General features: G+C 38.5%; 2 protein-coding genes and 1 long non-coding RNA gene across 13 annotated transcripts; 2 read left to right on the forward strand and 1 right to left on the reverse strand.

The window, feature by feature from the left end:
• The first annotated feature begins 142 nt into the window (after positions 1-142).
• Positions 143-1,388, forward strand: LOC141045008 (uncharacterized). The gene is made up of 2 exons (XR_012216867.2): positions 143-482; positions 943-1,388. It is a non-coding gene; the product is annotated as an uncharacterized LOC141045008 (long non-coding RNA).
• A 1,724-nt stretch (positions 1,389-3,112) lies between these two features.
• On the forward strand, positions 3,113-10,683 carry LOC112277923 (filament-like plant protein 4). 11 transcript variants are annotated; one of them, XM_024510776.3, is made up of 13 exons: positions 3,113-3,193; positions 3,534-3,779; positions 4,223-4,539; positions 5,847-6,013; positions 6,162-6,378; positions 6,511-6,827; positions 6,930-7,001; positions 7,142-7,358; positions 7,487-7,822; positions 7,963-8,423; positions 8,589-9,412; positions 9,541-9,637; positions 9,865-10,683. In XM_024510776.3, exons 4-13 carry the CDS (start codon positions 5,891-5,893, stop codon positions 10,279-10,281), a joined length of 3,081 nt encoding a protein of 1,026 aa, XP_024366544.1. In that variant the 5' UTR covers positions 3,113-3,193; positions 3,534-3,779; positions 4,223-4,539; positions 5,847-5,890; the 3' UTR covers positions 10,282-10,683. The 11 variants fall into 11 exon arrangements, with proteins under 11 accessions (XP_024366544.1, XP_024366543.1, XP_073387708.1 ...); XM_024510775.3 differs by lacking the exons at positions 3,113-3,193; positions 3,534-3,779 and adding an exon at positions 3,786-4,131; XM_073531607.2 differs by lacking the exons at positions 3,113-3,193; positions 3,534-3,779 and having other exon boundaries at positions 3,786-4,539; positions 9,541-9,616.
• Positions 10,684-10,928: 245 nt separating this feature from the next.
• On the reverse strand, positions 10,929-13,122 carry LOC112277925 (ran-binding protein 1 homolog c). The gene is made up of 4 exons (XM_024510783.3): positions 12,833-13,122; positions 12,028-12,179; positions 11,717-11,842; positions 10,929-11,446 (listed from the first exon to the last, which is right to left on the reverse strand). Exons 1-4 carry the CDS (start codon positions 13,024-13,026, stop codon positions 11,268-11,270), a joined length of 651 nt encoding a protein of 216 aa, XP_024366551.1. The 5' UTR covers positions 13,027-13,122; the 3' UTR covers positions 10,929-11,267.
• Between the last annotated feature and the right edge of the window lie 215 nt (positions 13,123-13,337).

Raw genomic sequence — 13,337 nt, forward strand, 5'->3', positions numbered from 1 at the left:
GCAATAACTTAAATCAAATTTGCATGTTTAAATAATTATAAAAATAACTGAAAATGATAAAAGAATCTGATAATAATATCACAGTTCAATTAGATTAAAAATAATTCAAATTATGAGCCGAAATAGAACATATAAGGTTTTATTCTAGTTTATTCGCACATGAAATCATTAATATGTAATATGATTTTGAAATAGTATTTTAAAAAAATCATAATTTCTGAAATCCTTTGTACTGCAGAATTCAAATCAATTCTGCAATCTAATTATGTTTAAGCTAATGAATTGAATTTTATTTATTTAACTTTAAAATCTTAAATTTAGAACATTTATCTTCATCAAGAACTATGTAATCAAACCATGAAAGACTTTATTTGCTTTCAGTCTTTATTCAAGTTTGAGTTCGCATGCTGCAGGTAAAAGAAAAGAGAAATATCTACAAATAATTCTTATTGCATACTATATTGAAAACAAATCAAACATAGGTGCTGTTCCCTAATCATCTTTGAGAGCAAGATACTAAAGAGAAATGTGACCTCTGCAATGGGTCAAACTGCACAATTTTGACATTGTCCTGCTCAATTACTATCACCATGTTGATAACCCAACACAGAATCATTCACCGAACTCTATAGTTAGGACTGACTTCAAGTCTCTGGAAGCTTGTTGACTGCAGGAAAGTTAAAAAAAAATGTAGCATTAGTTTTTAGGTTTTTATTACATTACTGACTGTTATGGGTCCTACTTAATGGAACATAAAATTAATGTGATGAATGTAAAGTAAAGTAGAGCATTTAAAATCCCATGTGTATAAATTCACATTATTTTCGACATTATATATTTTTTAATATTACACACTTATGATTTTATGTGTAAATAAAATAAAATAAAACCTTATATGTTCTATTTCGGCTCATAAATTGAATAATGAGCATTTAAAATTAGGTGAATTTATACACATGGGATTTTAATTAAGTGACATTTTATGATGTTTTATTGGTATTTTGGCACCACACTTTGTAAGTATAATCCTTTTGAACATAAACTCAATTCTTATGTAAAAGAAGTATTGCAAAATTCTGTGTTTTATCTTAGTGTTAGTTTAAAATATAGTTTTTATTCTATTTCAATAAAATTCTATTGAATTTAAATATTTTATAAACCTGATGTAAATATTGATTTTCGTTATTAAAATGGCACTTGAACTAATTTCAGTTTATATATTATCCGATACACATGTTTTGTTAGGTTTATTACTCTTTGTACTAACCAAGGCTGAAATCACACTGAAATTTTTATTTTTTTATAATTTAATAATAAAAACTTTAGAATATACTTGTTAATTGGATTTTTTTAAAATTTAAAATTTATTATTTTGAGAGGATTTTAAATATTAATTCTTTTGTTAAATTTTACAAACAAGATTCTATCAAATTAATGAAAAAAAAAAACTAATCATAAATTTATTAACACTTTGTTTGATATCATAAGAGATGGTTTAAATTTTTAAGATTAATAAATAAAACGTGTGTGATTGATTATCAGCATAACATCAAAATGCGGTCATTAATTACCAAGAAGGTGATAGAATGTCTAACAATTTTACTGTAAAGTTTGTTCACTAAAATTTTATTTTCAACAAGAACGCTGTTATTTTGACTATACATCATTTATAGTTGAATATGTTAAAAAAACCAAAATTTTCCGTAGGATATTCATTTATAAATATAACAAGCATAAAATTTTGTCATAAGAAAATTCAAATAGGATTTCAAATTATGGATGAATGTGCTATTAAGGTAATTATATTTCTGAAATAAAAAATAAATCACAATTTCAATAATATATTATATAAAAATTTAATTAATCTTTGAAATATTTAAAAGAAAATTTTGAATTTTGTAAAACATGTATGTATGTATATATCAAAAAAGCGTTTAAATATATGTACCATCATTTATGACTAAAGTTTAAATCCATAATATAATACATGTGTCATAAATTATATATATATATATATATATATATAGAAATATACAACATGTATCTAAATTTACTAAAAAAATATAAAGCACAAAAATTATGATTTCATACTGAGAAATTTTATAAAAATATTATTTTTTTATTCTCGACTTCAGTATACAATAATTTACTATACATTTAAATATATATATATATATATATATATATATATATATATATATATATATATATATTTAAATTCAGTATTAAATAAATATTGACTAAAAAATAGTTTTCATTTTATAAAAACCGTTCTTCTATAAAAGTATAACCAACTAATATAACTTTAAAGAATAATTTAATAAGTTAAGTATTCATTTTTTAGATTCTAGGAAAAATAACTATTTATAATATTAATATTTTTATAATATTCTATTTTTTATTATATATTTAAAATTTCTATTTTTCGTAAATATATTAATAAATTTATGTTCAAAGCTCTTGATAAAAAAAAAAAAGATTACTGTATAATTATATTGCAAGTTTTAATATAAATATTTCATAAATATGTTATTTAAAAACAGTTATTTTATGTCATTACTAACTCATGCAAAATTATTACCAAAATATTTTTATATGCATAAAACAAAAAGTAATATTGTAAGTAGAAGGTAAAGAGTTTTAACTTGCGTATTTTCTAAACTTAATAAGGGATATTTAGCACAATTGGAAGCTTACTTAGGTTGTTCAAGATTGCTAAGTTTCTAAACATCTTATGCATTGTTTTTAGATTGTAAATCCAACTTCAAAGTAATATCAAATCCTTCTAAAGCCAACTACCTAGTACATTCCTAAGTTGATTTTCATATAACATGACAACAATTAGACTCCCTTAAAAAGTGGTCTTTAAATAAATAAAAACAATTAAAAAGTTATATATATATATATATATATATATATATACACATATATAACTACTTTTTATTTAATGAACTTATATTATTTTTAAAATAATTATTTTTGATGATTTTTACAATTTTTAAAATTAAAATTTAAAGCGTCATATATAAAATAATTTTAATTATATTAAAAAATGGTTTTTCTTATGTTATGACGTCTGCTCACTTTGTATTATCTCCAGAAAGGAAATCTTCCAAAAGACAGCTTTTCTTTTACCAAAATAAAATCTTCACAAGATTTTTGGACCATGGTTTCTCATAATGGACTTCTACATGTGAAGACCCTCTTAATCTACTAGCACAAAATCTTACTTCATATTCATTAATCAATTATTTAAATTAAATTATTGATATTTATACTCAATTATCAAGCTATATCCTTATCATGGAATTTTTTGTAAAATAACCCAAAAAAATGATTTAGCATTTATTTTTTCATTAAAACATGATATTTAAAATATTAATTCAACAGGATCATGAGTTCCTTCTACAGTGAAACACATGACCAAAAATTGCAACCACACATGTCATACACAAAACACATCATTGTTTTTGAACAAATTAAAAATTAGAAGTAAATGATCATATTATCAATCAATTGAAAATCTCCCACAGAAAACCAATTCGACAAACCATGCCAAGTTGCCTAAAAATTCATCGCAAGTTTTCTGAAGAAATCACCACCAAAATGCTTCACTCAATCACAGCTGAAAGAGGCGAGAGGGACAGCGATGGCGGCACCAAACCAGAAAAAACGACTACGAAACAGATCGAAGCCGCCATAAACACTCGGCGAGGGAGCGCCGGCGACTTTGACCGACCATGAGTCGATCCTCATAAACGCCGCATGTCCATCTCCGTGTTAGCACTAATCACACCCTCGGTATCTGTGATTAGTGTGAGTGATTAGCGAGGACCCTCTTGTGAACGCAGTTACTCCTCTCATTTACACCCTGCCTGATTTGTTTTTTCCGTCATTCCGCATCATCTGTCGGTTGCGAGATTTGAGTCCGAGCGTGCTGTTGCGGGAAGATTGGAGCTCGTGTCCAAGTATTTGCGGTGACGGATTTGGTGTCGAATGATGGAAGGAGGCAGCAGGCAATTGGATACTTGATTCCATGGAGGAGTGAATAATGCGTGGAGCTTGAGGAATGATTGTTTGTTTGCTCCCTCGCTGACGGTGTGATGGTGACGGCGAAACGGAGAGGTGAAGGTACTTGGGGCGATGTGAAAGAATCGGAATTCTTGTTTCTGTTTTTTTTGTTTTTTGAATTGAATGAATCGTTGATGAGGATGGATGGCAGCGGCACGGCGTTCAGTCAGTACCGTTGATCGATTGATAGAAGGACGCTTGGGAGGGTTTTGTGTTCGCAACGACCGATTGTCATAGTCTGTTCCAGCGGGAAGTAATCAAGAGCGAGATGGAGAGAGCCGTCGAGTTTGGAACGAGGGAGTAATTACCGAGCACTGCTAGTGCCGTGCCGGCCGAAGTCAAGGATGGGAGGGTGATGGTTCAGGAAGAGGAGAGAGATCTCTCGGAAGTCGAGCCATGGAGGTCTGACATCGGTTGAAAAGGACATGGACGACAAAAAGCGAAGGAATGGGAGTTTCGGAGGATACGGTAGCTATCCTCACTTCAGGAGTTTCTAACTGATGCTGTGGCTGCGGTCTTCCTACGTTCCAGGATCCAGAATCCTGTCATCTGGCAAATTTTTTTGTTTTGGTTCTGTTCGGTTTGTTTGGGCGTTTTGTCTCTCTTTGTTGCAGGAAGGCGTTGTTCAGGGGAGGTTGTATGTGGGATGCCGTCCTTTGTTCTGGGGTGACGGCTGTTGCACAAAGTTTCTCAGATGCTGAAGTGGAAGCTTTTCGTAGCAGGGAATTGTTAGTGCGACGAAGAGTGTGTGAGGGGTCAGCGAGGATGTGGTCTTCTATTGAGCACCTGTTCTTGAAAAAGCTGCACCTTGGAGTGGTGGCTGCAAGGGGTCCTTGATCTCTTGGTTCGAGGGTGGAGTGTCAGTTTTGCCGGGTTTTCAAAGTGTTGGAAAGAGTTGAAGAGGAAGGAATGGATACACACGTTATGATGCAGTTGTGTAATGTATACAATCAGTCAAAATTGGGTATGCACTCGTTGGGTGCCACAATACATTTGCAAGAGATTCGGATTGGCCTGAGGATGGAAACTGGTCCAAGTATTTCGTCCGAGTTCAGGTTGATACTGAGGGACGGCGCTAGAAATAGGCTATGGTGACACTTTGAGCATCCTCGCTTTTTGTAGTCTGCGCCACCGCAGCGTCAAGAGCGCAGAGACGAAGCAAGAAACTCAGGGGACACGAACGATAGCAGGGAGTCGAGTTGTGGCGAGTATCTCTCTTCTTCTCAAGAAGTAACCATCCGTAGCTAGTATTCGAGGTGAAGCCATCACAACAATGAGAGGGATTCACTTGGACAGCTCTACGGTGTCCGTGAAACCTTTGTGTTCTGAAAATGTCCTATTCATTTCAAGAACAGGCGCAGATAGACGAAGTCCACGGAGCTGAAAATGAGCTGTAGACTGCCGTCCGATCGCTTCGAGTAGAGCCGCAAGCAACCTTTGACCGTCACTGCTTGAGAAAAAATCTTTCTATCCTTAAAGACAGGCATCATACTCGCGCAGACGTGCGTTTGCATTCATGTGGCTAACTTTTCAAGGCAACAAAGGCTTCGTTGCCAAAGGGTTGCATGATCATTTTCTTGCTCATGCATTGATTAAACAATTAGAAGGCTTTATTAAGATACAAATGACTCCATTGGTCCACCCGCAATTTTTCAGAATTTGAGGATACTCAAATGCTCGTAATATAGCACAAGGGTTTAGAGTGATATTTCGAAGACTTGAACTGCGAATGAAGCAAAACGTGAAGTTCCTGATTTTTTTCGCTTGTTTTTCAGGTTTTGCGAATAGAATTTTTTGCTGAATCCACTGTTAGAGACATATGATGGAGAAGGAGCTCGAGAGACGCCGGCGCTGGCCGTGGAAGAACCTAAAAAACAACGGCATTAGTGGTAGCTCCGAGGGCGGATCGTCACCCAATCCTGTGAAACTCTTTGACGAACAGGTCTCTTATGCACATTAAGATTTTATTCCCAAATTTAGTACCTGTTATATTTTCTCACAGTTATTTCCGATCCGCTGAACCTGTACTTCTGTTCTTCATCGTAATTAAAAACAAGGCTACTGGACTGTTACCCTTATGATGTTGGCAGGATGTGGCAAGAATACTTCAGGATCAGATTCGAATAGGAGACGAGCAAATTGTTGAAGCTCTGCATGCAGCTGAACTCAAATACTCCGAGGAAAAAAAGGTTTTGACTGAGAAGCTCACTGATGTCAATGAGAAGCTCGTCTCTGCACTTGCAGACATTACCACCAAAGACCACTTCATCAAGCTACACATCAAAGTTGCTGAAGAGGCTATTATTGGTACTACATTTTTTTCAGCATTACCATTGCTTCAGTGCCGGTTGCTCGAGTACAGTCTGCTTACTTTTTGTGGACCTGTTCCTCTACGGTGAATGTTGAAATTTCAGCCCAAGATGAGATGATATTTTACAGGTTGGGAAAAAGCAGAACAAGAAACCGCCGAGTACAAGTTAGAACTTGAGAAAGCTACACAACAACGGTTGGCTACTGAGGATCGTGCTTCGTATCTTGATGCAACCTTGAAGGATCTCACGCAACAACTCCATGTTGGACGTGAGGAGCATAAGAAGAATCTGCATGAGACGACTCTTGAGAAAGCTCAGGAGTTCGAAAATTTAAGAACTGAATTGGAGATCAAATTAGAAGAAGTATCGAAATCCTTGTCCGATAACCGAAATTTATTGATTGAATCACAAGCTGAGAATGAGGTCCTCTACCATGCCCTGAAGGTACCTCCTACAGTAGAAGCGTTCGCTGTAGAAATGAAAGAACTTTTTCGTTCATTTTTCAGTATGTGTTCAGCTCTCAAATGAAATAACAACCATTTTCAGGATTCCTCGAGGATGATTGCAGAGCTCAATGACATGAGAGCACACACGGAGACTTACAACAAAATCCTGCAAGTAAGAGCTTATTCTTCGCTACGCTTTGTATGCCTCTCCGCAAAATTCTCTAGTTAGTGGTGGCAAAATTCTCTCGATCCTTTTTGTGGGCGCATAATCCATGGAAAGATTTACTGCATTAGTGAACGGACTTGGCGTAGCAGGTACGGCTCGAAGGGGTTGAGAAAGAAAACTTGGATCTCAGGTACAAGATACAAACCATCACGAAGGAGCTTGAGATCAGATCAGCCGAGCTTGAATACGGAAGAAAAAATCCGGATATACTGTACCCGCATCAAGCAGACAGCGGCAACACCAATGTCAAGCTAGAGGATGAGAGCAGTCAGCTCCACATGATGGTCCACAAGAATCTTCCGGGTATGATCACAATTATATGCCCTATACTTTCCTGGCAATTATTTACCCACATACCTATACAGTCGTACGGTTTTGGATCCTAAAGGACGTCAATTGATAATCTTTTATAAATTAATTTCTGTTTGCAGATTCCTCATCAAAAAATCAGATAAACAAAGAGATGGGTTTCTCAAGGAAAGAACCGGAAGACTCTCCAAGGCCTCGCCGTTGTCCTCTGCGTCGAAGCCTAGGAGAAGGGTTGGACATCCTACCTTGGCATGCATTGGTTCATGAGGGAACTCAGGATTCCAAAGATGGCATTAATGCTGTTGTGGAGCGAATTGCTCACGTAGACGAGGAGACTCGCATTTTAAAGGAGGCTTTAGCCAAACGGAATAAAGAGCTACAAGCTTCTCATCTCATGTGCGCCAAAACTGCAAGCCGGTTAACGGTTGTGGAGGATGAACTGGACTTATTAAGAGCAGGTATTAAAATCCGCAACACTTGATACTTTATTATTGTGTGTGTTCGTAAACTTCACAATCAAATTTACAAATTATTGTTGTAGTTGCATGAAACAAAAGAAATTAAAACGCCGGTCTGATGTGGATATTTGCATCTCCAGAGATGACACATTTTATTGATGCATCATCCCCTGGGTGCTCAATGTCATCAATGCCTGTTTCCAAGTCTAGAACGCCTCTTTCCAAGTCCAAGAACGGATCACGGACATTTGGGCTCATGAATGGCCTTGGAATGGAGTGCTTGGCTCCTTATGGGTTACAATCTGAGCCAAGATCTGATAACCTATATGAAAATGGTTACTTGAACTACCCACATATCTCGAAATGTCAACAGCAAATCTTAGGCTTAAGAAATCCCAAGACAGCAAATGACAGAAAATTTGATTCGACAAATGTCGTGAACGAAAAACCGAGCACGAAGCTCACAGCTGCCGAGGGCCAGTTCTCTTCAAATACCAGGAATGCAGAAAACGCAGAGTCTTCCAAAATATTGCAAGACGGTTTGGACAGATTGCTAAATAGTCTGAGGGAAGCTCAGGTGCATCTCACACCGTCAGCTAAGGTAAAATTTGAATGTCACATGGTCTTGTGCACCAGTAACAGTTTCGGGGTTGCGTACACTACAAATTCTATGATGGTCATGAAGCTGGCCGTCCTGCATAGTTATATAATTTCTGATATTCCTACGCCTCAAATTGATTTGCCATCTTCTGATGCATGCGTGCAGGTAAGCACACCAATTCATTTGGAGCTTGCGACAGCATTGAAAAGTGTATTCCAAGCTACTGAACTCCTTGGTCAACCTGTAGAAATTAAGTCTTTTATTCCTGAAGTAGTTGAGGATAACACTAATGTGTCAATTGCAATGTGTGTTCATTGGCCAAACTTCAAGTTAGACAGTTGCTTGAGCAACCTAGCGCAGGTTACGAATGAGCTTTCAGAGAATTGTAGCCACTCTACAAGCTTTGTATCGGAGCTTTCACCTACCCTTCCTTGCGTTACATCGAATTATATTAATTCTGTTCAAGATTTGCAAGAAGATCGTGAAGCAGTGTATGGGAATCTAGAATCAGCCAATGCTCTAATATTCCAACCAGAAGATTATCTTCCAAATATTATACAGGAACGAGCTACTAAAGATATCCAAATGCAAGAGCAACTGGACCGGGCTCCTGAGTGGGAGAAAGATGTAGAGCTCCTGTCTAGAGAAATAACAAGAGCAATTCATCGCGTATCAGACGTGAAGCCTCACCTTCGTGAAGCTAATGATATTGTGGACGCGTTGAGGGAAGAGCTGAAAGCAGCTGAGGTCCGTATCTGTGAATTACGGCTGCAACAGGAACAGCAGAAGCAGGAAGATGAGCTGATCGAGGAAAAGTTACTGGAGATTTTTCTCTCTCATCCAGGCCTTGCAAAGACCATCCGTGCTGCAGATATTGAAATGAATGAACTTCATGTCAAACTAGCAGAGCTGGAGGTTGAGTTGCATGACGAGCGGCGCCGGCACCACGACGTCGTTGCAAAGCTCCGGGATTTGCAACAAATTCATAGGTGCTTCATATGAGAAACCTAATCTCAACTTTTCTTCTATAAATGTTACAGCTTCTTCTGTGTTCTGTTCCAAAATCTTTCAGAAAGCCTTTTGTATGATGCACTGATATCCTACCATGCATGAGCAGAGGCGTTGGACGAAATGCAGATTCAGGAGGTTCACTTTGGGAGGGATCTACAGAGTCTCTGATGGAAGAGGATGATGTAAGCAAAGGCGCTGGACAGGTACCTTGGAGAGTACAATGTGGTTGAATGTGAATTGTTACTTCCATAAAGCTTAGATCAAGGTTGTCTCTGCCAAGGGCAACGTCCTCATCAACTATAGTTAGTGATTGCTATTGTGAAGGACACTCTTTTAGGTGCACTGCTTTTTCACATTCTAGTAGGAAAAATTCCATGCCTGTCAGTGGTTTTCATGCATCGCTACTTATCCCACAATGCATATTGTACAGGAACGGGAGATGGCGGCAGGTGCATCAGCTGAATGTCAGCGCACGATACTTGCCTTGGGCAAGCATCTAAAGATACTAGGGTTCTCAGAATCACTCAAACTGACAACTAATTCCAGACATTACCCAGATTTTGAGAAGGGAACGACGGAATCACTGGAGCTACAGCAATGGCTAACACAATCTAGTAACCAAGAGTCATCGCAAAAATCAAACTCTGTTGTGTGTAATGGCCCCACATCTGTCCCTGCATCTCCAGGACGATTGGGTTTAGTGGGACCATCGTCCCCTGATTTACCAGTAATCGTGCAGCGAAGTGTTCGTACTTTTCGTCCTCTCCAGTTACCTGAAGTATTCGCCAGTAATGGCAAGGTTGTATCAAACCCAATAGCAACTCGTCGTGCCGATGAACCATCATAGAACTATTTACAGGCATCTCATTGTGGACCACAAAGGCAGAGTATGTGAACTCCGAGGTCATAACTGGGCCAATCATTCTCAACCAGACTTTTGTGTTCTTTGGACGGGTGGGGTGAAAACAAATTTCACGCAGTGATGTACAAGTGGCAGATAGAATTCTATTCACATGTAGCGCACTCTATTTACGCTGACGTGATTGTAGAATATCTAGGATTTGTACACATCAAAGTGGAGCTGAAATGCCAGAATACGACAATCTGTCACTGCACATCTCAGTACCAGTAGAGAAAGAGAAAATGTCAGCATCGGCCTAACTAGTAGACAGTTCCTTCCATGGATAAACGTCGATAATATTGTAGTAACAAAACCTTCGCACACCAAATTTATTTACATATTCAATGACGTGGTAGAGGCTGAGTAGGCTGTACAAGTTGCTACAATCAAGGGCAGTGAGGCTCGAGGCGAAACTCGAGAACGCATGCACGTTTCCTTCAGAAAAGTGGGCTGACGTACTACAAATTAAAAAAAAGCTTTTCAATATGGCCAATCACACTATCGCAGGTGCACATAAAAGCATTTAGATTATTAAGATCACTTGCTTGTAATTAATGTACAGCATTACATTCATGCGAAAAGGTACACACAACTGAACTCAACGGACTAATTGTTGCAAACTGTATCAATAAAAGATGATACATCAATGCAGGCGAATCACGTTCCAGGAATTGTGAAACATATTTCCCCTACTTACACAAGAAGGGCGATGCATGCTGCTAAAAGTAGAACAGGTTTTCAAAAGCAACTGGCGTACTTATTAACACTAATAAAGGTTTACACGATTAACTTTTTTCACTTCAGGAGAAGCATTCCAAATTCCGACCCTGGACGAGGGTTTAAAAACATCAACACTCGAAACCAGTTTAGTGCCACGTATAACTACCTTCCAACGACCCAAGCACATGTTGATCACACCCATACTGTCCAATCTACGCTGCTTTGGTTCCAGTATTCGTTTCCTCAGGAACATCGACCTTATCAGTTTTTGGTTCCACTTTCAAATTTTGTAAAAGGTCTGCAGTCGCATCAGCCTCCTCGTCCTTCTCCTCTGTCTTGCTAGACACCTTCTCCTGGGCAGCCTCATAAACATCTTTAAACTTTTGGGCGCCTGTTGACAGAACCGTGAAATCAGAAGAACGAACCGAGAAAGGATCACCTCAAACGGACAACTTGAATGAATTTTCAGGATATGTTAGATGTCAAGTACACCAGTAAATCTGACTGGAATTAGAACTTTCGGGACAAACTTATTGAACCAGTCTTTCATCATCACAGAATGTTCTATTGTTGTACTCAGATGCAATGGAAACTGTAAAAAGGATGCAATTCGCTATGCGCAATGCAAGGATCGGAGCACATGGCGAAGATTTAATCTTACTTTCAACACTGCCAAATCGCATGCAGAAAAGCTCCTCCTTTAACTCGCCGTCTGAATAGTCTCGCGCATGCCATATCCATGACTTATCACTACCAGCGTGCTCTTGCAGTTGAGTAGCTGCCGTAACTGCACATTGTGATTCTTACTTCAGATCGAGCAATGTGATCGCTGAATTAGATTACGATTCAGGTGGACTGAAATCGGACAATTTTAGACCTCTATGAAAATCACCAAGTCCTTAGACACATCTTACTTTGAATTCCGAGCGAAAGGTTCCCCCATTCTTCATAACTCATAGTCTATAGACTTACCCATGTGATTAGCACAGATCTTCAGGGTCCGATTTTGTCGCATGAGCAATCGGACCTTTCTGGTAGTCTTATGCTCTAATATCTTAACTTGGCCAACGCCCCGCTCTTTCCACTGGGTTCCTTCCTTGTCAAATCGGTAAAGCTTAGCTTTCCTATTGAGCAGAAAAACACGACAGTGCAATCAGGATCAAAGAACTACAGAGAGCAGTCCCTGCGTCAAACTCATCGGGGACAGTCCCTGAATTGTAACATTTCAATCTCAGCAATCGATCTGAAAAATCAATAGTGAACGAGTGTTCTATCCAAGGAATGATACGTTTTGGATTCGGATCAACTGGATCGTGCAACGATATTAGGGGTTGAAACGCATTCACAGTGTGTTGAAAGAGGCATCGTAGAACTCTTCCACTGCACACGCACGTAACTACAAAGACTTGTAGAGCACCAAAAACTAGAGCCGACGAGCTCATCGTATCTCTAAGCAAACATTGTCCTGTCAGATTTAGAAAAGTAAAGCCGCGAACTAAATGAGGTGAATAGGATCTCAGCAGTCCAAGATATACGCGTTACAGGATCCGAGGCTAGCAAGTATTTCGGTGGACTGCTGAGATAGTCTCCAAGACTCCACTAATCGACGGGTAACCTAAAAGGATATTCTACAGATTCAGAAGGAACAGGATCAGCCACGCTCCTGCCCAATTCACATTGAAGGAAACCAAACCCATGCAAAGACCACAAAAACTTAGCTTCCCATCTTCCAGTCCCTCATAGAAAAAAATACAACGGAAAACAAAGCTACACTCACATATCAATCAGCACGTCTTCATCCTCTTCGCCAGTGCTAACAGCAACTTCCTGTAATGTTACGATAGGCGCGATTTGAGCACCTGTGTCCTCCTCCTCGCCAGCCTTGGTAGGCTCATCAGCTCCTTCCGCAGGAGCTTCCGATCCGGTTGTCTCCTCCACCTCCCGTGCTTGCTTCTCGTCGTCTGCGGCCATTGTGCACCAATCTGGTTGAGGGTGGACGACGATCTATGCAAGGCAGGTGAATCGGGAGCTACAGAAGCAATTTGTTGAAGAATTTAATAGGAGAGGTGGCGAGGAAACGATCACAAAAACAAGTAACGTCAATAGCCGCCATAGCTCTTGCCTCGAGTTTGACCTAATATTCCCGACCAATGGTCGGTTGTGAGGACTCTCGGTCGATGTGGATTTACTCCAAGCTCCCACATGTAATGCGATTTAGCGGGTTCGATAGGTTCGGGAACATGAGAACGATAACACCCAGTAGCACTGGGGAACAACGACGG

Source organism: Physcomitrium patens, chromosome 26 (assembly GCF_059467195.1).
Source record: "Physcomitrium patens ecotype Gransden chromosome 26, ASM5946719v1, whole genome shotgun sequence".
NCBI classification, from domain to species: domain Eukaryota; kingdom Viridiplantae; phylum Streptophyta; class Bryopsida; order Funariales; family Funariaceae; genus Physcomitrium; species Physcomitrium patens.